The sequence below is a fragment of the Ceratotherium simum genome, chromosome 14, assembly GCF_057802395.1.
Source record: "Ceratotherium simum simum isolate JZ-2026a chromosome 14, ASM5780239v1, whole genome shotgun sequence".
NCBI classification, from domain to species: Eukaryota; Metazoa; Chordata; class Mammalia; order Perissodactyla; family Rhinocerotidae; genus Ceratotherium; species Ceratotherium simum.
In genome coordinates, this window is record NC_141913.1 from 7,597,947 (window position 1) to 7,622,844 (window position 24,898).

Here is a 24,898-nt window from a genome sequence, read left to right on the forward strand (position 1 = left end):
GGAGGGAAAGTCTAGGCTCCCAGGAAAGGTTTGACAGCGGGCAGGACCTGCAGGAATGGAGCGGGGCATTCTTTGCTTCTAGGGTTTGGGACAACAGGTGGCATCTTTTCACTGTGCCTGAGCTGTCAGCAGGAAAGGAGAAAGGCCTCTGGGCATTTCTTAACAGGAAAATCACAGATCTGAATAGGAGTAGATTTGTCTCCTAGCATCTGTTCCCCCTTATTCTAGTAGCAGCACCCCCATTTCCTTTGGGGAGCCACATTGCCCCCACCCCATTCATGTGGTTGGGGCTTATCCTTCCCTGTCTGCAGGACAGTGGCCCTGTGTGTCATGCCAGCTGCTGTGATTGCAGTGGGGAGGGGCCTGATCCAGGGGTCCCCCTGGGATGTAGCTCCAGGACTTCCTGCTGTGGGGGCTGACATCGCACTTCCCTGTGAGGAGGGCCTGCCTGAAGGTGACACCAACTCAGAGGAAAGCAGGCCCTTGTGGGGAAGCACTGTGTCAGACGGAGATGACAGATGGAGAGACAGATGCCTGGCCACCTTGTTTGAGTGCCACCTGCAGCTAGAGCCACTGCTGCTATCCTTGGCTGCCTCTTGGCTCACATCAGCCTGAGTCAGAGTTCTGTCACTTGCAACCAAGAATCCCGACTGACAACACAGGTGACATTAGGAAGTCAAGATGTGGTCCACTAGTACCGTGCATCAGGTCTAGGTTTCAAGCAGGTTTTTTGTTTTTTTGTGTTTTTTTGGTGAGAAAGATTAGCCCTGAGCTAACATCTGTTGCCAATCCTCTTCTTTTTGCTGAAGAAGATTGGCCCTGGGCTAACATCCGTGCCCATCTTCCTCTACTTTTATGTGGGATGCCGCCACAGCATGGCTCGACAAGTGGTGCCTAGGTCTGCGCCCGGGATCCAAACCTGCGAACCCCACGACGTCGCAGCGGAGTGTGTGAACTTAACTACACCACTGGGCCGGCCCCTCAAGCAGTAGTTTTGTTTTTTTTTTAAGTTTTGTTTTTTTTTTAAAGAAAAACACTGAAAGTGTTGCTTGGAGACCTCCAAAAATTCAGGTCCTTAAGCTTTTGGGTCCCTTTGGGCCCATTCAGGACCTATATAAAAAAAAAACAACCCATAGTAACATTTAACAGCTCGTTATTTCTGTGGCACCAAGAACTAATAAAGACTTAAAAACAATTACATCTGTCAGCAGAACATTTCTGGCTGAGTTTTGCTTCTATTTGAAAGTTTTGTGTTTTTTGGGGGGAGATGAAAGAGACACAAGAAGTATTATACATGTTAAAAGTAACTCTTGTGATTGGTTTATTGCAGGAGGCGAGGAACTGGAAAGGCCTAATGCGTGTGCGTGCTGCTCCTTAGCCACCCAAGACATTCCTGCTCCCCCCACGGAGGCCCCTACACATCTCCTCCCCTTCCCGGCATCCGCTGCACAGCCCTCATTTCTTCCACCTGGGTACCACTCCTGAGCAGAAGTGCCCGGCAGCCTACAAGTGCATGTGGTTGAGAACATAAGCATCTTCAAAATTCGTCATCTGAGAGGGAATGTTTGTGTCAAGAGCTGGCTGAGCCCCTGCAGCATGCAGCCCTATTCACACGTGAACCCTCGCCTGGAGCGTGACCCGGGAGAAGCCTGCTCTTCCGTGTCACCCAGCATCCGGAGCATGTATGTGCCCGTGTAGATGAGAAACCGTCCGGTCGCCTGGGCAGCATGGGACAGGAAGCGCATCAGGCTCCTGCAACAGAGGGGACAAGGGCCCGTGTCAGGCTTGGAGTTCTGGGCCAGCGAGGAGCAGACGGCGTGAGAATTCTCCACACGCACCTCCTGCTCCCCCTAAACGTGTGCTCAGAGCAGGCAGCCCGCTGGCTTGAACGCTGGAAAGAACGCCCCTGCCCCCCGCCCCCCGCCCCGGGGCTTGCTGACACGCGGGGCTGATTCAGGAGGTCTGGGCAGCAGCGGGGACTCTGTTTCTGGTGAGCTCCCAGGTGATGCCAAGGCCTTCCCGTAGCCACTTCCGAAAGTGGCCTGTTGTTCAGTGACTAGAAGACACTGAGCTGGCAGGCTGCGCTCCTGAGAGTACACACCCTGTGCTGTCCGCCGCACTGGCTTATCCTGTCGGCCTCGGGGGTGTGGGGCTTGTTGCTGAAATCAGTCAAGTCAGGTGCCAAAGGAGAAGTCAGGCTGAAGGACAGTCTTACACCAACTGCAGGCGTAACCCTGTGACCCAGTGTGCTTAGGGCGGCTGGGACAGCCCAACTTGACCCTGTTGTGACATCTCAGTCCTAAGGCTAAGCCTGGCATTCGTGTTATTTCAGACGAGAAAAGTAGCTCTAACTCGAATTCTTATTCTCTACTGAGCCCAAAGCTACAGGGTTTTATTCCAGTTTTAAAGGCCTATCACCTCATGAGGACAGCCAAGGCTGGGGTCAGCTGTGCTAGTCAGGAGAGCCCCCGACTCCCGGCATCCCACAACGGGGCCCTGGCAGGCAAAGCCTTCGATTTGGGGGCCTTTGTGACTTCTGTGGCTGCCTGTGGTGCCATCAGATGTATCAGATGGTAAGAATTAGCGACAAGACGGCTAAATTTGTCTTTTTGGGTAAGGTTTTCTTTCTTCACTATACTTTTCTATGTTGTTGTAACTCTCCTGTCTCACTTTAAAAATCAAGCAATAAAGCTATTTTCTCCCATCTCAGCCAAAAGAGGAAACTCTCCTGGGGGGGCTCAAGATTTCAGCACTACAACAGCAACTGTTGTCTAGGAGTTGGCAGTTGATGGTTCTCAGCGGGACGCGGAGGCCATGCAGGAGCCACCGCCGGCGCCAGCCTCTGAGACCCGTCAGAGGAGAGCAGTCGCATTTCTGCAGCATTCCCCCTCCTGGCGCTACGCTCAGCGGAGGTCAGAGCGGTCCACACGGGGCCAGGGGAGAGGAGACAGCACCTCAGAGAAACAGGAGCCCCCCTGCCCAGAGGGGCTATGCAGAGAGCACTGGAATATCAGAAGTTGCAATCTTTTTAGACTGGCTTCGAAGACCTTCTGCCACTGTCAGTCTCTCTCCTTCTACCCATCCCTCCACGGAGAATTAGTTCTGTAGAGAATCAATGACGAATTTACTAGAGGGCTAGGTGTATTGAGAGCCAATGCAACCATAAAGAACTTGGAGGCAACCTTCTCATTTTAGAGATGATGAAACTGAGGATCAGAGAAGTTAAGTAACCCGTTAAAGGTCACACAGCTGGTTGCTCAGAGGCAAAGCTGGGAGGGACTGCAGGTGTCCCTCTCAGTCCAGGGCTCAGTGGCAGGATGTCTGTCCCCTTTACAGCCGGGGAGTGTCCCTGGTGAACATACAGAATTTGTTCAAATAGGTCTGGGGTAGGGAGTGGGGAATCTGTCTTCTGCAGGCTCCCCTGTGAGGCTGTGTAGCCAGCCTGACCCCAGCCTGTGGGGTGATGGTGCCCTGGCGGTATGTGGAGAAGGAATGTGCCAGTGCCACCTTACCACTAGCTGCCAGTTGGCAGTAATACAGAAGATACGTGCAAAAGAGTGCTTATCCAGGCTAGCACAGCTGCTCTGTGCAGAGCGGATCAGAGTCTCCACGGCTCTGGTTTTACCTGTCATTGCTTAGAATGAAGGTTTTAAAGTGCACAGCTCTAGTTTGCGAAAGAAATTTGGTTCTTCTTTATAGTTATTACTTAGTTTTTGTTTCATTTAGTATTTAATGGTCTTTGGAGAAAAAAATATATTTTGGTTCAGGACTTTGTTTTCTGAAATAAGTCTGTGGCATAGGAGTTAAACTACTGTATGACCACTCGAATCAGAGTGAACTTCAACACTACTGGTCAGGTCAGGACCTCTGGGGGACTGGGCTCTGGGAGCTCAGAGGAGCAAGCTGGGGACTGGCTACCTGGACTGTGCCTTGTGCAGTTTCCAGACCCCCAAATTGACCGCAAAGTCTGTTACCTCAGCATGGCCTTGAGCCCTGTACACCGGATGTCATAGGACACTGAGTACATCTCATACATGGTGGCCTTCACGTTGAGGCAGCCAATGACATCCCTGGGATTCAGCTTGTACAAGTTGAAGGTGACTCTGGCTATTCCTGATTTCTTTGGCTGCTGGCGAGCTGGGACGGAGTTACTAGCCTATAACAGTGAAGAGAGGAAGAGACTTTAGGAGCGTCCCCAACTATGACATGCAAATCCTATAATTCTGGTTTTATGCTAGTTTTGACTCTTTTGGTTCAAAATCTGTTAGTGGCTAAGCTGCTAATTATTTGAAGAACATTTTTAGCCGATTGATGTGCTTAAATTGCTACCATGTCCAAACCCATGAGAAAGTATCCTTCTTTAACCTACTTTCAGCTTAGTGACTTGAGATGAGTGTCATTCGGCTTCGGGGCCTGGATTTCAGGATCCAGGGTTCAATGAATGGTTGTGCTATCGACATGTGGTATTGAGACACACTCACACCAGTCGCTTAGGGCACCCTATGGTTACTTGACTGACATGGACGGTCCCATGACTATAACACGGTCTGCTCAAAGAGAAGTAGGCAGCATTATTTCCATTTTACAAGAGGCTCCTGGGCGGAAAGTTTCAGAATCATGTGGCTAAAGTGAGAACCTTTGCAGGACTTCCCCTATTTTCTTGTAACTGCCCTGGATGAAAGCTGACTCCCTGGGGACACTGAAGGTTGTTTGGTTACAGTATCCACCCTCAGTCTACCTGATACAGCAGACCCTTCAGGTTGGGAGAGAAAGTCAGAGACCTCTGTAAATCCCCAGCGTTATAAATAGCACTGTGATATAGTCTGCCCCCCAAAGCTTTGAAGAAAGAAGAGAACAAAGTTGTCCTAGGGTACACATGCCCGGTCAGGGGCTGCTCTGCCTACAGGTTTTCTCCACACACAGATCTTGCGGTTTTCAGGATTCAGAGAGACACAATCAATAGTGTTACAATGTCTCCTGAACCTCTTGGGTTGGGATTGGTTGAGGCTGTGAATGTTAAATTCATTAATGACAATAATCTACTATATTTAAAGTTAAAACATAAATTCCCCTGAAAATCCCCAAACCCTTCTTGCTGGAGCCACTCTTCTTTCCTCCTCTATTCCTCCCCCACAGATCACACACACATTTCATGCGGGACAGGTCCTGCTGCCTCTTTAGGGGGTACTAACTAGCCATCATTTAGGAAACAATATTTTAAAAAATTAAAATTACAGAATCAAAAGGGGTTTTCACCTATAATCCTGTCACAACTCTTTCTCATTGCCTCACGTTCCTTTCTGACGGATGAAAGTTTTTATCTTACTCTCCCTAAATGTCTTCCTCAAGTCTGGGTCTTAAATCAAAACCAAGATGTCCTCACAAAGCGAATCTGCTCACGACCTGGCATATGGATTCTATAATCTGAGGACTAAGGAAGAAGGAAATGCTTCCTCACAGGCTAAGGCATTTAAACTGAAGAAGGGAGACCCCTGGTGGCAATTTCTTGGCTGGAAGTTCTTGTCCAAGTCAAACAAAACTGTCCTCACTGATAAAAACACGTACAAGTGGGGTATGATCTATAATCAGCTGTGAGGTGCCCGTTTCCACCCTGAAGGAAGATGGTGTAAGTCAAGAGAAGCCTCCAACCTAAACTCACATGTCAACTAGCCTGTTACTAGATGGAGAAGGCTATACGCCCCTCCTTGAACGCATCACATGGCAGTATTATTAGCAGCCATTGCATCCTGTCACCGCCTGGTAGGTCGGCTCAGTAACTCAGGGCCCACCCACTCTGGGGACTTAAACATGTTACATATTAACCGTCCTCCCTAGTAACTGAGTGTCTTGTATATAAAAACAAACAAAAATACCCTTCCCTTCTGAATTAGTTTCCTATTACTGCTGTTACAAATTACTACAAACTTAGTGGCTTAAAACAATGCAAATTCAGACTCTTACAGTTCTGGGGGTCAGGAGTCCAAAAGGAGTGGGCAGGGCTGGCTCCTTCTGGAGGTTGCTGGAGAGGCTCGGGTTCCTGGCCTCTTCCCGCTTCTAGAGCTGCCTGCATTTCTTGGCTTGTAGCCCTTTATCACATTACTCCTTCTCTTTCTCTGCTCCTGGCTCTCACTCTGACCCTTCTGTGTCCCTCTTATAAGGACTCTGTGATGACACTGGTCCACTGGGTAAGCCAGGATCATCTCCCATCCTTAACTTAATCACATCTGCCAAGTCCCTTTTGCCATGTAAAGTAACACATTCATGGGTTCTGGGGATTAGGATGAGGATGTCTTTGGGGGGACATTATTCTGCCTGCAACACCTCCTCAAACAAAAAGCAGTATAGCCCAAGACTGTCTTTTAAAAGATCTATCTAATTCACCCCATGATCTTCCAATTTACTGGCATGATCTCCTCACCTACTTTAAAGATACTTTATTTTAAATTTTATGCTTTTTATAATTGGTCTATAGTCTTTTTCTTCCAGTCAGAAAAATTACGAAGTATTTGATATGTATAGGAGTATACAATATGTGTAAAAATAAGGAATCATGAAATGATGGGTGTAGCCACCACTCCACATAAAACAAAACATTATCACCCCAGGTCCTTTCCCCAGTTATATCCCTCCATCTCCCCTCAAGATGAAACCATCTAAGTTGTGCATCATTCCATTTTCTTTATTTTTAGCACTTGTATATCTCAAACATTATATTGCTAATTCTGCATATTTTTGAATTATCTACAAATGATTAAATGCAGAGGTTCTCAAAGTGTAGTTTGGAGACACCTGGGGGATCCTGAGACTCTTTCAGGGGACTGAGAGGTCAAAACTATTTTCATAATAAACACTAAGATGCAATTTGCCTTTTTTGTTCTCATTCTCTCACAAGTAGTGGAGTTTTCCACTGTACATTTAGGAAACCTGCATAACTCAGTGAATCAATATTTCCTAAATGACCAATGCATGATATTATAAATCATCCCTGGGAAAAAGATCCCTCCAAAGTGCAAGACAGACCAATGGATTCCAGTGCAATGGGGAGGCAGCCTTCACTGGGATGCCTTCAGATTCCACGTTGCAGCCAGCCTTTATGAAACCCCACTTGTTGAGTTTTGGTGTAGTATCAAAGAAGAATATCCTCAATTTCTTGAAAAGATCACTACAATACTCCTCACTTTTCCAACTACTTCTCTGTGTGAGGTCATATTTTCTTCACATACTTCCATCAAAACAATATATTACAACAGATTGAATATGAAAGCAGAGATGAGAATTTAGCTATCTTCTATTTGGCTAGGCATTAAAGAAATTTGCAAAAATGTAAAACAATGTCACTTCACTAAATATTTTTGTTTTGGATAATAGTTACTTTTCATAAAAATGTGTGATTTATGTTACCTTGTATTGGGTTATTATTTTTAATGAAGTAATGCATATTTTAAAATTTCTCCATTTTAAGTTTGAATATGGGAAATATCTGTATCTATAGCTTATAGCTTCTCACTCTTGGCACTACGACATTTGGGGCCAGATAATTCTTTGTTGTGGTGGCTGTCTGTAATATTCATTACAGAATATTTAGTAGCATCTCTGGTCTCTATCCACTAGATGCCAGTAGTATCCCCTCCCCTAGTTGTAACAACCAAAAATGTCTTCATGCATTGCCAAATGTCCCCCAAGAGGCAAAATCGTCCCTAGTTGAGAACCTCTGATCAATGGATATCTACAGAGTCTATTTTTTTTTTTTTAAAGATTTTATTTATTCATTTTTTTTCCCCCCAAAGCCCCAGTAGATAGTTGTATGCCATAGGTTCACATCCTTCTAGTTGCTGTACGTGGGACTCGGCCTCACGTTGGACGGAGAAGTGGTGCCTCGGGGCGCGCCCGGGATCCGAACCCGGGCCGCCAGCATCAGAGCGCGCGCACTTAACCGCTAAGCCACGGAGCCGGCCCCAGAGTCTATTGATATAATCCACATAGACAAAAGCTGTTTGGGGTCCTCATTAATTTGCAAGAGTGTAAAGGGGTTCTGAGATCAAAAAGTTTGAGGACTTCTTACTTAACGGATTATTCTGCAATGTTTTCACTCAACATAGTTGATGAGATTTATCCATACGGATTCCTGTAGTTGTACTTCATGCATTTTCATAGCTGAAGAGTATGCCATTCAGTAAATATACAACAGTGTATTTATTTATGTGTATTTACATAGAAGTACATGGCTGGGTATCTGCGGGCTGTATATCTAGGAATGGAGTTGCTGGGTTGTAGGTGGTGCTTCAATTCTATGGGATAAAGGCAAGTTGTTTTAAATAGCTGTTGGTGGGAGTATAAGAGAGTTCATTGCTCCATATTTTAAAAATGGAAAAAATTAAAAAGCCTAACACCACCACATCTAATGGCATAAAAGGGTATCTTATTGTGGTTTTAACTTACATTTTCCTAGTCACCAGTGAGGGTTAGCATCTTTTCCTGTGTTTTATTGTCCATTCTGCAGAATGCCTGTCCCTGTTTTTTGCCTATTTTTCTATTTGATTGTCTGTTGTTCCCATAATCGATTTGTGTGAGGTCTTTAAATTTGCTGAATACTAATCCTTTGTTGGGTTATGTTGGAAACACCTCCTCCTCAATTGTGGCTTATTGTTTCACTTCCTTTGTAGTATCTTTTGATGAATGAATTTCTTAATGGAGTTGAATTTTTCATTTTATTTATTTATTTATTTTTTATTTTTTTATAATTTATTTATTTATTTATTTTTCCCCCAAAGCCCCAGTAGATACTTGTATGTCACAGTTGCACATCCTTCCAGCTGCTGTACGTGGGACGCGGCCTCAGCATGGCCGGAGAAGCGGTGCGCCAGTGCGCACCCGGGATCCGAACCCGGGCCGCCAGCAGCGGAGCGCGCGCACTTAACCGCTAAGCCACGGGGCCGGCCCAAATTTTTCATTTTAAAAAACACGTGTGTGTGTTGTGTCTTGTTTAAAAAAAAAAAAAAAACACCCTGAGGATGTCAAGTAGACATATATTAGATCTTCTCAGTCATGTCTCCAACTTCCTTCCTGTTTTGTATCTCTATCATTTTGTGTTATATCATAGGTACCTTCTTTACACTTATCTTCCAGGTCTTTTATTATTCAGTCCTGAGTCTTCATTTACTTTAATTGCTGTATTTTTCATTTCCAGAAATTCTATTTGAGTCTTTCCAGTCTACCTAGTCCTGGGGCCAGCCCCATGGTTTAGCAGTTAAGTGCACGTGCTCCACTACTGGCAGCCCGGGTTCGGATCCCGGGCGCGCACCAACGCACCACTTCTCCGGCCATGCTGAGGCCACGTCCCACATACAGCAACTAGAAGGATGTGCAACTATGACATACAACTGTCTACTGCGGCTTTGGGGAAAAAAAAGGAGGAGGATTGGCAATAGATGTTAGCTCAGAGCTGGTCTTCCTCAGCAAAAAGAGGAGGATTAGCACGGATGTTAGCTCAGGGCTGATCTTCCTCACACACAAAAAAAGTCTACCTACTCCTTTTTTTTTTTTAGGAAGATTGGCCCTGAGCTAACATCTGTTGACCACCTTCCTCTTTCTCTTTTTTCTCCCCAAAGCCCCAGTATATAGTTGTAGATCCCAGTTGTAGGTCCTTCTAGTTCCTCTATGTGGTACGCCACCTCAGCATGGCTTGATGAGCAGTGAGTAGGTCCGCGCCCAGGATCCAAACTGGTCATCCCCGGGCCGCCAAAGCAGAACGCGTGAGCTTAACTGCTATGCCACCAGGCCGGCCCTACCTAGTCCTTCTTGATTACCTCTTGTTCCTTCTTATTTTTTATTACTTTTTATATTTCTTTGAATATTTTAAATATATTTATTTTATAATCTGTATCTGATGAGTCCAACATCTAATGTCTTTGCAGGCCTGACTTTGTTATTTCTGCTTATTCTCACATACAGTGCCTTGAGTCCTTATGTTTGGTGTTTTTTTTCCCTGATATTTTATATTTTATTTTGTTTTAAAAAAATGTTCACTGTGACTCACAGAATTGATTTCATGACCTACCAATGGTCACACACATAATGTGAAAAACGTGGATAAAGAGACCTTTTCCTCTGTTGTTTTGGTAGCTTGAGTATGTCTGCTTGATGATCAAAGAAACTAGCTGATCTGATAGAATGTTGGCTGGTAGAGGAACTGTCTTGAAGTAGTAGGTATACATCTCAGATTTTCATTCCTGATACTTTTCGATGGGAAGAGTTTTAAAGGTGCCAGTTATGGTCTGATCTAGTGAGGATCCAATGAGTTTTCCATGGCTAGGTCAACTATCAGGTTGAAGCTGGTGACATATTTTTAGAACTTTCTTGGAATGCATCCTTGACCTCCAGCCCAGCGCCATGAACCTTGCGTCTTGCCTGTAGAGCGGCAGTTCAGCTCGCCCCCCTTCCCTACTATGTTTTGTGTTTTGATTGTGAACTCACATTTGTTAGAACTTTAGGAATGAAAACTCTGTGAACATTCAGACCCTATTTGCTCCTTCTAGTTAAATGGGGGCACTATCAACCCTGGGTCACTAGGGCTGGAGGGAGGGACTAGCTGAATAAAGAGAATTCAATGAGTTAACTCCTTCCACTGATGCTTCGTCCCCAGATCTCTGTAAACTAAATTCTCAGCATGGGTGTTTTTGGAATCAGCAGTCCCTGAAATCTCATGAGGGCAGCTTGTGGCCATAGATTCTCAGGAGAGACCTTTAAGATTCTCTGCTTTATGTGCACATCTCTAATCTGACCCCCCAATTTTGTGCCAGCCTACGACTTTGTCTCCTGTCCTCCCAGCATCCATCAAAACTGAGGCTCTTAGTCACTGAGGTCAGTAGATGCCTATGGGTGAGATGCCCACAGGCAAGACACCCACAGGTGAGACACCCATGGGTAAGATGCCCACAGGTGAGATGCCCACAGGTGAGTTGCCAGCTTCAGTGTTTGCTTTCCTCTCTGGATTCTGGCTTCCTTAAAAATGTTGGCCTCTGAGGATTTCCCTTTCTTGAAGGTGAGTTAGGCATGTAAAAAGATGTTTTAATATTTTGCTTTACATTTTGAGGTGTTTTATAGAGGGAGGGTTTCCTAAGATATAAAATCTATGGTTTTCCCAGAAATAGAAGCCTTTATTCTATCTCTTTATTTTCCTAAATCACTGTATTTACACACATACACTCACCCCTACTTAATGTCACTGGCAATGTTGGCTTGCCGGCCTCCTAAGGACAGAGACAGTAACAGTCACCAGGTTACATCTGCATGCTTTAACAGGATCTGTAGCTACTAACTGGCCAAAGCCTGTCCGTCAGAAGTATTTGCTTTAAATCATATAGCCGTAGTTCACAGAGTTTCCTAGGCATACTTATAAGAAACCTTTTGAGAGTAGTAAATCCAATTATTAGGTGAATAAAAATATATATTTAGAAAGTGGCCAAGTCAACACCAAAGTGGGGATGTACTTTTATAGGTAAAAAATCTACCCAGTAGCTGTTTGGATAACAGCATTTTTGCTTACCGGTGTCCACTTCTGTCCTTTTTCCAAGATCATGAAATGCGTGTTGTCTCCCAGGGTTTGAAAGAACTCTTCTGTATCCACCACCGTGCCGTCTTCTTCCAGCACCAAAATGACCAGTCCACTGGTGATGACAAGGGCATCCAGGGTCTAGAGTCGCAGTGCGTCAGAGACATAGAAGGAAGCGAGAGAGTCCATTTGACCAATCAATGACATTGATTAAGATATGGTTTCAGAAACGTTGGCTGATTTTGATCAATTTTTAATGGTAAAGATATATCTTAATTGGTGTCTATGGCTCAATCTTTGCTTGGAAAAGAGGAGTTAAAATTTTTAATGGACTTATCTTCTTTAGAGATTTCAATGACAAGAGATAAGTGATTACACTGAATAATATTTACAATTTCTAAAGTTACCTACTTGTTTTGACAAATAAAGAAGAATAATCCCGCACATATGATATTTAGAGAGCCTGAGCCTCAAGTGGCATATCTGGACATCCCTCTTGCTTCAGAGAGTGCATGTTGGATACCAGTTCTCATTTCCATGGGTCTTTGTCTGGGTCATGCCTCCAGGAGAGTCTAGGAGTCTTTCTTATTTGGTGATCTATGACACTGTTTTAGCTCAAGGACTATTCTTCCCTGGTCTTTGTAACCAAAAACAGATTTCCAAAGTCTCCTGGTTCCCTACATTCTCCCCTGTCAAAGATACAAAGCTACATTATCAATTGAGGACTACTTTTAAAGTTTTTGTCTCTGTACCTAAATATTTTGTGGTACAGTGATGCAGTAATGTTTCCTTTCATTCTTTTGTCCTCTCTTTAACCACTTAGGAATGGCTCCCTTCAGACTCTCCAAGGCCAAGACATTGATATTCTGTCTTGCTTTGGCTCAGTTCCCAAGACCATGGCCCTGGGAGAGTTGAGGGGACCTTCTATGAGCCGCTGGAGGAGGCACTGCCATTCATGGTACCTTGCTGAGGAGTTCCTTCAGACTGTTCGCCATCACCCCTCGCCGGCTGCTCCTGTCATGGTTGGAGACCCGGAAAGGGCGAGCTGAATGCATGAGGGGAGTTAGTAGGACTTTCTTAGTCTGTGATCTCATAAATGTCAGGGGCCTGGAAATGGAGGAGGAAAGTAAAAAATATCTATGACATTCCTTTTAAAAAAGAGTCTTTAAAGAGAGGTTTGAAGTACACAAAAATAAAATGATTTTAATATTTACACCTAAAAGAAAGAAATTCAATGTTGAAGATTATTAAAATTTATATATATATGCCCCAATATCCAAGGAACAAACAAATAATACATAAAATTAAAAAACACAACCATCATTACACCTATTTTACCAGAACATTCCAAGTCCTCACAGTAACTATTTGAGAAGGAATAGTAAGGGTAAAAAATGCGAAAAAGAAATAAGAAGTATATTCTTCAAACATGGGATTTAGAGCTGAAAAATCTAAGAAAATGATTTCTAGAGGCCATGGCATAGCTAAACAGAGTTAAAGAATTAGGCACACACACACACAAACAGTTACATATTTGTACAATAAGACTAAGCCAGAAATTTAAAAGCCAGATATTGGTCACTATAGCAATAAACCAATTTTTAAAATTAACTTAGGATAACCTAGGAACAACAGAATATTATAGTAACTGTGGTTGGAACAGCAAGAAGCAGAAGGATTTCAGGCCACATATCACATGACTCTTTGGAGTAAGTTCCACATTTATCAAAGAATTAGTTCAAAAATTCACTATATACAGGAAGAAAAGCAGAAAGGCACGAATGTGTGGCGATTAAACAAAATGCTACTGAACAACGATTGGGTCAATGAAGAAATCAAAGGAGGGCCAGCCCCATGGCTTAGTGGTTAAGTGAGTGCTCTCTGCTGCTGGCAGCCCGGGGTTCGGATCCCGGGTGCGCACCGACACACTGCTTCTCCGGCCATGCTGAGGCCGTGTCCCACATACAGCAACTAGAAGGCTGTGCAGCTATGACATACAACTATCTACTGGGGCTTTGGGGGGAAAATAAATAAATAAATAAAAAATCTTAAAAACAGAAAAGAGAAATCAAAGGAGAAATAAAAAAAATACCTGGAGACAAATGAAAAAGAAAATACAACATGCCAGAATTTATGGGATACAGCAAAAGCAGTTCTAAGAGGGAAGTTTATAGCAATACACACCTACCTCAACAAACAAGAAAAATCTCAAATAAACAATCTAACAGTGCACCTAAAGGAAGTGGGAAAAGAAGAACAAATGAAGCCCCAAATCTGTACAAGGAAGGAAATAATAAAAGCCAGAGCAGAAATAAATGAAATAGAGACCAAAAAAAAAATAGGAAACAAAATCAATGAAACCAAAATCAAAGCTGGTTCTTTGAAAAGATAAACAAAATTGACAAACTTTTAGCTAGACTCACCAAGAAAAAAGAGAGAAGGCTCAAATAAATAAAATCAGAAATGAAACAGGAGAAAGTACAATGGACACCTCAGAAATACAAAAGATTCTAAGAGAATACCACAGAAAGCTATATGCCAACAAATTGGATAATCTAGAAGAAATGGATAAATTTTTAGAATCACACAACCTTCCAAAACTGAATCAAGAAGAAAGAATTTGAATACACCAATCACCAGTAAGGAGATCGAAACAATAATCAAAAACCTCCCAAAAAACAAAAGTCCAGGACCAGATGGCTTCTCTGGTGAATTCTACCAGACAGTCAAAGAAGATTTAATACCTATCCTTCTCAAACTGTTCCAAAAAACTCAAGAGGAGGGGAAGCTTCCTAACCCTTTCTATGAAGCCAACATTACCCTGATACCAAAACCAGACAAGGACAACACAAAAATAGAAAATTACAGGCCACTATCACTGATGAACATTGATGCAAAAATCCTCAACAAAATACCAGAAAATAGAATACAGCAATACATTAAAAAGATCATACACCATGATCAAGTGGGATTTATTCCAGGGATAAAGGGATGGTTCAAGATCTGCAAATCAATCAACGTGATACACAACATTAACAAAATGAAGAATAAAAATCACATGATCATCTCAATGGATGCAGAGAAAGCCTTTGACAAGATATAGCATCCATTTATGATAAAAACTCTGAATAAAATGGGTATAGAAGGAAAGTACCTCAACATAATAAAGGCCATATACGACAAACCCACAGCTAATATCAGACTCAATGGTGAAAAACTGAAAGCTATCCCTCTAAGAACAGGAACCAGACAAGGATGCCCACTTTCACTACTCGTATTTAACATAGTATTGGAAGTCCTAGACAGAGCAATCAGGCAAGAAAAAGAAATAAAAGGGATCCAAATTGGAAAAGAAGAAGTGAAACTGTCACTATTTGCAGATGACATGATTTTATATAGAGAAAACCCTAAAGAGTACACCAAAAAACTTTTAGAAATAATAAATGAACCCACTAAAGTTGCAGGATACAAAATCAACATACAAAAATCATTTGAGTTTCTATACATTAACAATGAAACAGCAGAAAGAGAAATTAAGAATACAATCCCATTTACAATTGCAACGAAAAGAACAGAATACCTAGGAATAAACTTAACCACAGAGGTGAAAGAACTGTACACTGAAAACTATAAAACATTGTTGAAAGAAATTGAAGAAGACACAAAGAAATGGAAAGATATTCCATGTTCTTGGAGTGCAAGAATTAACATAGTTAAAACGTCCATACTTCCTAAAGCAATCTATAGATTCAATTCAATCCCTATCAAAGTTCCAACGACATTTTTCACAGGACTAGAACAAAGAATCCTAAAATTAATATGGAACAACAAAAGACCCCGAATAGCCAAAGGAATCCTGAGAAAAAAGAACAAAGCTGGAGGTATCACACTTCTTGCTTTCAAAATATACTACAAAGCTATAGTAACCAAAACAGCATGGTACTGGCACAAAAACAGGCACACAGATCAATGGAACAGAATCGAGAGCCCAGAAATAAACCACACATCTATGGACAGCTAATTTTTGACAAGGAAGCCAAGAACATACAATGGAGAAAGGAAAGTCTTCAATAAATGGTGCTGGGAAAACTGGACAGCTGCATGCAAAAGAATGAAAATAGACCATCATCTTACACCATACACACAAATTAACTCAAAATGGATTAAAGACTTGAATGTAAGACCTGAAACCATGAACTTCTAGAAGAAAACATAGGCAGTACTCTCTTCGACATTGCTCTTAGCAACATATTTTCAAGTACCATGACTGCCTGGGCAAGGGAAACAATAGAAAAAATAAACAAATGGGACTACGTCAAACCAAGAAGCTTCTGCACAGCAAAGGAAACCATCAACAAAATGAAAAGATAACCTAAGCAACTAGTAGGATGTGCAACTATGACATACAACTATCTACTGGGGCTTTGGGGGAAAAAAAAGGAGGATTGGCAATAGATGTTAGCTCAGAGCCGGTCTTCCTCAGCAAAAAGAGGAGGGTTAGCATGGATGTTAGCTCAGGGCTGATCTTCCCCACAAAAAAAATAATAAATAAATAAATAAATAAATAAATAAATAAATAAATAAATAAAAGATAACCTAAACAATTGGGAGAAGATATTTGCAAACCATATATCTGACAAGGTGTTAATATCCAAAATATATAAAGAACACCTACATCTCAACAACAAAAAAACTAACAATCCAATTAAAAAATGAGCAAAAGATCTGAACACACATTTCTCCAAAGAAGATATACAGATTGCCAACAGAAACTTGAAAAGATGTTCAATATCATTAACTATCAGGGAAATGCAAATCAAAACTACAGTGAGATATCACCTCACGCCCGTCAGAATGGCTATAATTAACAAGACAGGAAACAACAAGTGTTGGAGAGGATGTGGAGAGAAGAAAACTCTCATGCACTGCTGGTGGGAGTGCAAACTGGTGCAGCCACTATGGAAAACAGTGTGGAGATTCCTCAAAAAATTAAGAATAGAACTACCATATGATCCAGCTATTCCACTGCTGGGTATTTATCCAAAGAACATGAAAATATGAATGCATAAAGATACATGCACCCCTATGTTCATTGCAGCATTACTCACAATAGCCAAGACTTGGAAGCAACCTAGGTGCCCATCAAGGGATGAATGGATAAAGAAGATGTGGTATATATACACAATGGAATACTACTCAGCCATAAGAAACGATGAAATCCAGCCATTTGTGACAACATGGATGGACCTTGAGGGTATTACGCTAAGTGAAATAAGTCAGAGGGAGAAAGTCAAATACCGTATGACCTCACTCATAAGTAGAAGACAAAAACAACAACAAACAAACACATAGAGACAGAGATTGGATTGGCGGTTATTGGAGGAGAAGGAGGGAGGGAGGAGGGCAAAAGGGGGGATTAGGCACAGTGTGTGGTGATGGGTTGTAATTAGTCTTTGGGTGGTGAACATGATGTAATCTATGCAGAAATAGAAGCATAATGACGTACACCTGAAATTTACACAATGTTATAAACCAGTGTTACCACAATAAAAAATAAATATATAAAATTCACTATAAATAGAACTAACATAGGAAAAGAAAAAAAACTGTAGCAAAATCAAATCAAGACAATTTTCTGAGGAAAAAAATCCCCAACCCTTGATTATTAAGCTTTGGTTACCTAGCAAGTACAAAAAAGTGATAAAATGAGGGATAAATGAGACACAGCTGCTAAGAAGCTTACTACTTTAGTAGTTATTTAACAAATACATAATTTACTTTATAAATACTAACTCACTCAATCCTCAGAAAACCCTGTGATACAGTCCTCGTTTCTCAATTGACAGATGAGGAAACTTAGGCAGAGAGCCGCTGCACAGTTGGCAGGAGTGGGAGCTGGGACTCAGACCAGGCTCCTGTTCTTTGCCTCAGTAACGCTAAGTAACTAAGAGTAAGAAAAGTTTGCATGTTAGCAAACGCACGAAGGTTTTGATAGCAATTAAGGAAGTGTGAAACCACCCTTGACACACAACCATGTGCTTTTAAGCCAACGAGAAAAATGTTATTTATAAATAACTCCAGGAGGGGAAGCAGACGTGCCTTGCTGGTGGCACTAGAAGGTGGTTCATTCTCTTTGGAGACAAGTCTAGCAACGTGTAAAGAGCTCTCACCCAGAATGGTGGATGTTTCTTTTTCTTTTTTTTTTGTGAGGAAGATCAGCCCTGAGCTAACATCCATGCCAATCCTCCTCTTTTTGCTGAGGAAGACTGGCTCTGAGCTAACATCCATGCCAATCTTCTTTCACTTTATGTGGGACGCGGGCTCAGCATAGCCTGACAAGCAGTGCGTGGTGCATGCCCGGGATCCCAACCCGGGCCGCCAGTGCGCGCCTTCAACCGCTACGCCACAGGGCCGGCGGGACGTTTCTTATATTTAGGGATGTATCCATAAAGCGATTATTCAAAAGATTATGCACATAAACTAGCAATGCTTCAGGCAGGTCTTGCTTCCTGAGGGCGCTGCGATAAGTGACACGTGACCCGATTTAATCCCACAGTCACGGGGGCACGAGCATCTGGAGCTGCACTGCCACCACACTCAGAACAGCGCCCACCTATTTCAGCTGCTCAGATAGTTATTGACTATTTGGGCAAATACTTACACAGTGACATTCAGGAGCATGAAAAAAGGGGCTTTATTTTTAGGACAACCTTGTGGAAGATAAAAAGTGAGGACAACACTGCTTTCTGACACTTTCAACAGTTTATCTAGATTAACCCTATGAAGGCTGAAACTCTAGGGAATACCTGTACTGTTTGCCAATGCCTATCACCTACAATTTAGCACTTTATTTTATAGCTATATATATTACATATGTAATAATACATACAATATATAATTACATACAACATATAATTATATACATATGTAATATATACATATATAAAAATACATACATATATACAATACATGCATATACGTATACACACACGCTCATATTGTCATTTATTTATCTCTACTTTATTTTCCCAGTGAGATTGGAATTTCCTTATGGACAAAGGCTTCTTTGTTGTATCTCCCATAATACCTAGCCTGGTGCCAGGCATATAAGTTTTAAATAGTATATTTTCTAACTCTACCAATGGATATAAGTGAAAATTCAATGACTTACCAAGTAATCTGCTATATGAAAAACTGATATATTTCAATAAAAAAAGAAAAACCGGGGCCGGCCCAGTGGCGCAAGTGGTTAAGTGCGCACGCTCCACTGCGGCGGCCTGGGGTTCACTGGTTCGGATCCCAGGCGCACACTGACGCACTGCTTGGCAAGCCATGCTGTGGTGGCGTCCCATATAAAGTGGAGGAAGATGGGCACGGATGTTAGCCGAGGGCCAGTCTTCCTCAGCAAAAAAAGAGGAGGATTGGCAGATGTTGGCACAGGGCTGATCTCCTCACATACACACACAAAAAAGAAAAACGGATAGTATAGTTATGAACTGGCGCATAAAAACTGTCAGGGTTAAGTTCATGCTATCAGCATGGTCAGCCAGTTTCAGGAGGGTCTCCATAGTAGTGAGTGTCTCTGTCTTATTCCTATGCCTCGTCAACAAATTGGCATTCTGGAATCAGATCCAGATTGTTAGCAAGCATTTGGTCTGAAGTGTAGTCAACCAGCATTTCATTAGTGCCTTGTAACTGCTCGCATCGGAGCTCTTGCTATGGCCTGCAGTGTGCTGGCTCTTTAAATATATTAACTAATTATCATCACAACCTTACAAGGAAAGTATTACCCCATTTCTCAGATGAGAAGACTAAGGCTCAGAGGGTTTTCTCAAGGTCACTCAGTTAATAAGGAAGGAAGGTAGGACATAATCTTTCTGAACTTCAAGTCCTAAGCAATAAACATCAGCCCTGAGCACTGTGAGGAGGAGCTGCTCCACGGCTAAAAGGGCAGTAGTGTGCTCAGTTCACACCTGCAGCTCCTTTCCCTTTTAGTCTGCCAGAGTCACTGCACAGCTTGTTTCCCAGGGGCATCTGCAAGGGATTGTGCCAGGTCAGTGGTCCCTGACGCGGGCCCCCCATCAGAATGAGGAAAGACCCACTGAGTAAATCCAAGCCTTGAACCAACGCAGCAGAGGGACGGGCATACTGCCTCTGAACTTTTGCCCCGATTCCAAGGAGTTACACCAGGTTCCTTGGTTACACAACACAATGAACAAGATGCCCACATTCTGCTGAGCTGACGCTGCAGAGAACTCACTCACAGTCTCATCCCTGGTGACCTGGTGGACAGGGCAGCAAGGATTATCCATATTATGCTGTACATTTAGAACGTGGCTTTGTTCTCCACCTAATCCTAGCATCTGAAACAAATTCGCTGGGGAAGTCCCTATGAGGAGGCGAGAAAGAAAGATACGAGTTCCACTCTATGCCAAACACGGTGCATATTAGCATGTTACCTAATAACTCTACAAAACAAGTATTACAGATGACTAAAACTGAGGCTCCAGGGACGTTAAGAAATTAATAAGGCCAGAATTAGCAAGCGCTAGAACAGGGGTTTGAATCCAGCTCCTGCTTTCACACCACAATGCCTGCCCCACCAGAGGAAAACTCTCCTGCACGACAGGGGAACCCTGGACCCTCACTAGCAAGAGCCTCTCTTCTCCCCAAAGCAGGAAGTCATTGCCATTGAACCTGAGGCCTTCCAGAATCTATGCTCACCAAGGCCAGGGTCTGTCTGGACATTTTTTACTTCCCCATAGCACCTAGCCCACTGTTGGCACATGATCTATTTACCGAGTAAAAGATAGGCTGAGACAAAATTAAGAAATGAGAGAACAAAGTTCATGTCTTGGAATCTGAGGTCAGGCCCTGCTAGTCAATGCACAGCCTGTGGGCACGAAGAGCTCTGACCTAGCTGGTTGTGGTCCTATATCTCCTCATTGGATGCAGCCGCTCACGCCTTAGTAAGCGCCAATGCGCAAGTAACCCAGCACAGCCGATTGTACAAAGTTCATATTGTCTTTTCGCTTCTGACAAGACAAGTCCTGGCAGTCATTTCTGGTCTTCCCTCTTCACACTGCCCTCGAGATAGCCATTCTTGATAAAAAAAGACATGCAGCCTATTCTTCTTCTTACCCACCACGATTCCTCACCAAGAACTGGGGCATTGTTGGAGAAAAAGCCTATGGGGCACATATAAAAAAATCCGTGAAGACATGAAAATTAAATTCTGCCATTCTTTTCAAGGAACAGGATGAGTGATTTTATATACCAAACTATATAAAATCAAGACTATCCTATAGATAATACAAACAGGGATTAAATAAAATTTTATGTACACGAAACCTGTTTAACAAATGCTATATGAATACTTACTCTGCTTCAGCTAAATGAATAGCAGGTTAACCAGCCAGCTAAAAGAATAAAGCAACATATTAATCCAACTCACTTCTGGTCCTCTATTTGGGATAATTTATGTCACCGGCCACTAGCATGATGCCTAAAATGTGTTGCCATTCTCCCCTCAATATTTTAATATATCGAAGTTGAAAAGGGAACACTAAGAAGCCTTGGAATTCTGCTTTTAGGTCCACCACTTGTTAGTGGCCCTCTAAGCCCCAGGAGAGCACAGACAATCATATGAAGCAGGAAGGGAAACAGCTCACTAAAAGGAAAAAAAACAAGGAAACAGGTCGTGTAAGGAAATAGACTGTTTCGGGGAAATCAAGACGATAAGAGAAGTCAGACTTCATAGAATATTCTTGAAAACTGTGGAAGGGCATATCTCCCAGAAGTGAGGGAAACAGAGAAGTCTTTGTATTTTTTCCTGAGGGAACTGTGAAGTCCTCAACTTATGAAGGTGTGTGAAATAAAGCAACAAGCCACAGACTGACAGTAGACGTGAGCTTTACTCCAGCCAAGTAACCCCCATAGATCATGAAAAAGCATCCTCATACGCCACTTTATGGATTGATATTTATTCTGAAAGTGCTGGTGGAAAGAGACAGGCCCAGGAACAAGGTTGTGGCCAGAGAGAAACATTTTGGTGTCAGTAGTGACGACGTGGCTCTATAAGGCCATGTAAGATAATTGCCCAGGGATTATCTGGAGTGAAATGATGACCGAGGGAGCCCCACAGTTCATCGTTAGGTGGAAAGGAGGAACCCACATGAAGTAATAAAGCACAGACAGGAGTAGGACACAAGTCAACCAGCACTATTGCCAAAGCCAAGAGTGACAAGGAGAATGCTAAGCAGGGAAGTGGTGACAGCAAATATGGGAATGCAGAGAAACAGGACAACTTGGAAAGTATTTGTCAGCCCTGGCTAGGTCTCTGTGAGCTGTAGGGACAGTGTCAGAGGGTGGCAGGGTCTCACACAGTGGCAGGAGGTTGAGGAGGGGTGTCTGCAGCCTGGAGAGACTTCCTGGTCCCTAACAGCTCTGGGCGCCCTGTTACACACACACCCATATTGGGACATGTCTGCCCCAGAGAGGAGCCTGCTGACAGGGGCTGCGGCCGGCTCACGGCTTCGTGTTGATCAACCTGTCAAAATGCTTGGAGTAGTCAGTATATTCAATACATGACCATGAAGTCTTGAACACTTTGCAGTGTTATTAAAATAAGAGTTTAGACCCACGAAGGAGTAAGCATTAGCAACCTGGGAGATTTATTTGTAGAAAACTCAATTCCTTGCTTACATCACTAATAAGACTGTGGTAAAATTTGTACTGAAATGGCAGCTATCCAAACCTAGAGTTCCTTGTTCAAGGAGAGGAAAGATGTACTAAGTAGCTACAAAAGCAGCTATTTTGCACAAAGTATAATATATATCAGCTTCATAAAACTTCAAGGTTGGCAGGAATGCTATCACTGACAGGAGGCAAAGACAGAGCAGGTTTTGTCTACGACAACACACATTCGTGCGGACACCCTTGATGTCCAGAGCGGTGCTGAGACCTCACGCTGCTTTCATTTGTGACTCAGGCCTCCAGTGGTTACAGACAATTAACATGCTAATGACTGGTTTAAGATTTTATAATGGCTTACAATTTACATGCCACCATATGGTGCCCCGCTTGACCCAGTGGGAACCTCACACAGATACATTTTGAATTTGGTATACTGTTGCAGGAGTCAGGTGCAAGGGCAGGGTCAGCCTTAATTCCACAGGTGTCGCCGCCTCCTCCTCCCCCTGCTCCAGGCAATACCAGTGAGGAATTAGTGCCCTCCTTATCCCTCCTTCAAACTCAGCTCACCAACTCCTCAGCACTCCAGAGGAACTTGGAGAATGGGTGTTTGTATATTCATGGGAGAATAGTTTGGAGGACGCGCTCCAAACAGTTTGTATCCCCTGGGAGTGGGATTGTGGGGTGGGTGGAGCTGGAAGGAGAGAAGAAAAACAGGAAAGAAACCAAGGGCCTTACTTTTAAGCTTAAACCACGTTAGTGAAGATGCATGCAAGAAGTCTGTTTCTCATCTTCCCTGTGTCCCACGGCTCAACTCCCATTTCTTGTTTTTTTTTTTTTTTTTTTTTTTTTTTAAAGAAAAAACCAGTGCTGTCCAGACAAATCACCTTTACATTTGGCTTCTATTTTTCTAACCTTGAGTATTGTCCACAGCCTCCTTTAAGAACCCAAGTTCAGACCTTGTAGATCACACTAGTTTCCCTTTTCACCTACCCCTTGCCTCCACCCCTGGGAACAAATGGGATCTGTCACCCCTCAAAACCTGCGTATTAAAGTACTCAAAGTCTTCTCCATCTTTTTTGAAGTACTTTGAAGATCTTCAGAGAAATACGATCCCTCCCTTAAATCTATAAAGTTACTGCCACACAATATCTTTAGGATTTTACCAACAAGGATTAGTTTGGGTATGTCAGGATGTGAAGAAGAACCCAAGAGGGGGAAAAAAGTGATGCGGTGCCTTCAATCACGCAGCGGGTGGAGCGGGGCAAAGAGGCAGCGGGGGTCCAAGGGTGCCTGGTCCCTCCCTGGGCAGCGTCACCGCCTTTGGATGCCGCGAGAGGGGGGAGCGCTTACCCCCAAATCCCCCTTACAAACCTGGGTGGGCTCAGCCAGCAGGGGTCAGGGAGCGTTCAAGGCCCAAGGCGCGCCCCAGGTCAGCCCACCTTCCCCTCGGAGCCCAGAGCCCGCGCTCACCCTGAGGAGTAACCCTGGGCCATCCCGAGGCCGTCACCAGCGCCCCTCCCCTCGCCGCAGCTCCTGTCGCGAATCCGAGAAGCTGGAGAAGCCCTGTCCCCGCGCACCGCGGAGGCGTTGCCCAGGGTTCCCGGGACGCGGCCCTTATCTGCACCGGCGGCTGCGGCAGCGGCAAGAGATTCGACCACTCCCGCACTCACCACTGTCACCTGTTTCGCGGACGCCCACGCACCTCCCCAGCACCACACCTGGCACCTGCGGCCAGCTGGAGGAGGAGGAGGAGACTCGCGGCCGGTTCCGCCTCTGCCCGCTCGCGCTGGCCCACTGGCGTGGGCACCAGACGGGCGGCTGGGTGCGTGCGCTGGGACCCGGGCCTCGGGGCGCGCGGGGAAGAGGGGCTCGTAGCGTGCAGGGGGATGCGGGGCGCAGGCGGCGCGGGGGACGCAAGGCGCAGGCGTGGCCCTGAGCCGGGCCAGCGCGGTACTCGCCTGATGAGGGCTTCGGCGTAGTCCCGGGCGATCTCCATCGCTCGGGTCCCCTTCTCCGGCGCGGCCTCTCCCCGCCCGCGCCGCCTCTTAAAGCGCCGCCGCCTGCCCCGCCCCGCCCGGTGCAGCCAACCCCATCGCCGCCTGACCGCGCGGTGCCGGGACCTTGGCAATGGGCTCGCCGCTGCCGAAGGTAGCGGCTTCGCGTTCTGGTTGTGCGCCCGCGTCCACGCCCTTCGGCTCCCCGCGAGAGGAGCGGCTCTCCGAGACCGCTGCAGCGAAAGGTGCCGACGACCCTTGAACCCCTGCTGCTCCGCAGGTTCCTTGATGGCGCCTGTGAGCCTGTTTGCCTCGCACGTTCTGAGGGTTGGGGCAATGGCGACCTTACCAACCCCGGCAATATGGCCTTGGCTGTGGAAAGGCAGATGTGTTGTTTTTAAACCCAGGCCACAGGTGGGAGAAGGAGGCGCAGGATGTGCGCATCAGTGACCCCCCAGGGCCGCGCGCAGTCCGCCCAGGGACTGGAGCCCCCGATGCCCTGCTCCAAGCTCCGCGAGTTGGCTGGCTCCTGGAGAGGTGAGGAATTGCCGCAGACACCTGGACCCGCAGCCCACTTCAGGCTCTCGGAGGCGCCTGGGCTTCCTTCTCGTTAGGTTGCTTCACGGCTGCATCGTGGGCGTTTGGGGGCAGTAAGAAG

At 44.5% G+C, this 24,898-nt stretch overlaps 1 protein-coding gene across 1 annotated transcript; it reads right to left on the reverse strand.

Annotated features, from left to right (window-relative positions):
- Window positions 1-1,297: 1,297 nt before the first annotated feature.
- Window positions 1,298-24,339, reverse strand: CIDEA (cell death inducing DFFA like effector a). The gene is made up of 5 exons (XM_014780301.2): window positions 24,205-24,339; window positions 12,514-12,658; window positions 11,546-11,692; window positions 3,975-4,156; window positions 1,298-1,752 (listed from the first exon to the last, which is right to left on the reverse strand). Exons 1-5 carry the CDS (start codon window positions 24,240-24,242, stop codon window positions 1,605-1,607), a joined length of 660 nt encoding a protein of 219 aa, XP_014635787.1. The 5' UTR covers window positions 24,243-24,339; the 3' UTR covers window positions 1,298-1,604.
- Between the last annotated feature and the right edge of the window lie 559 nt (window positions 24,340-24,898).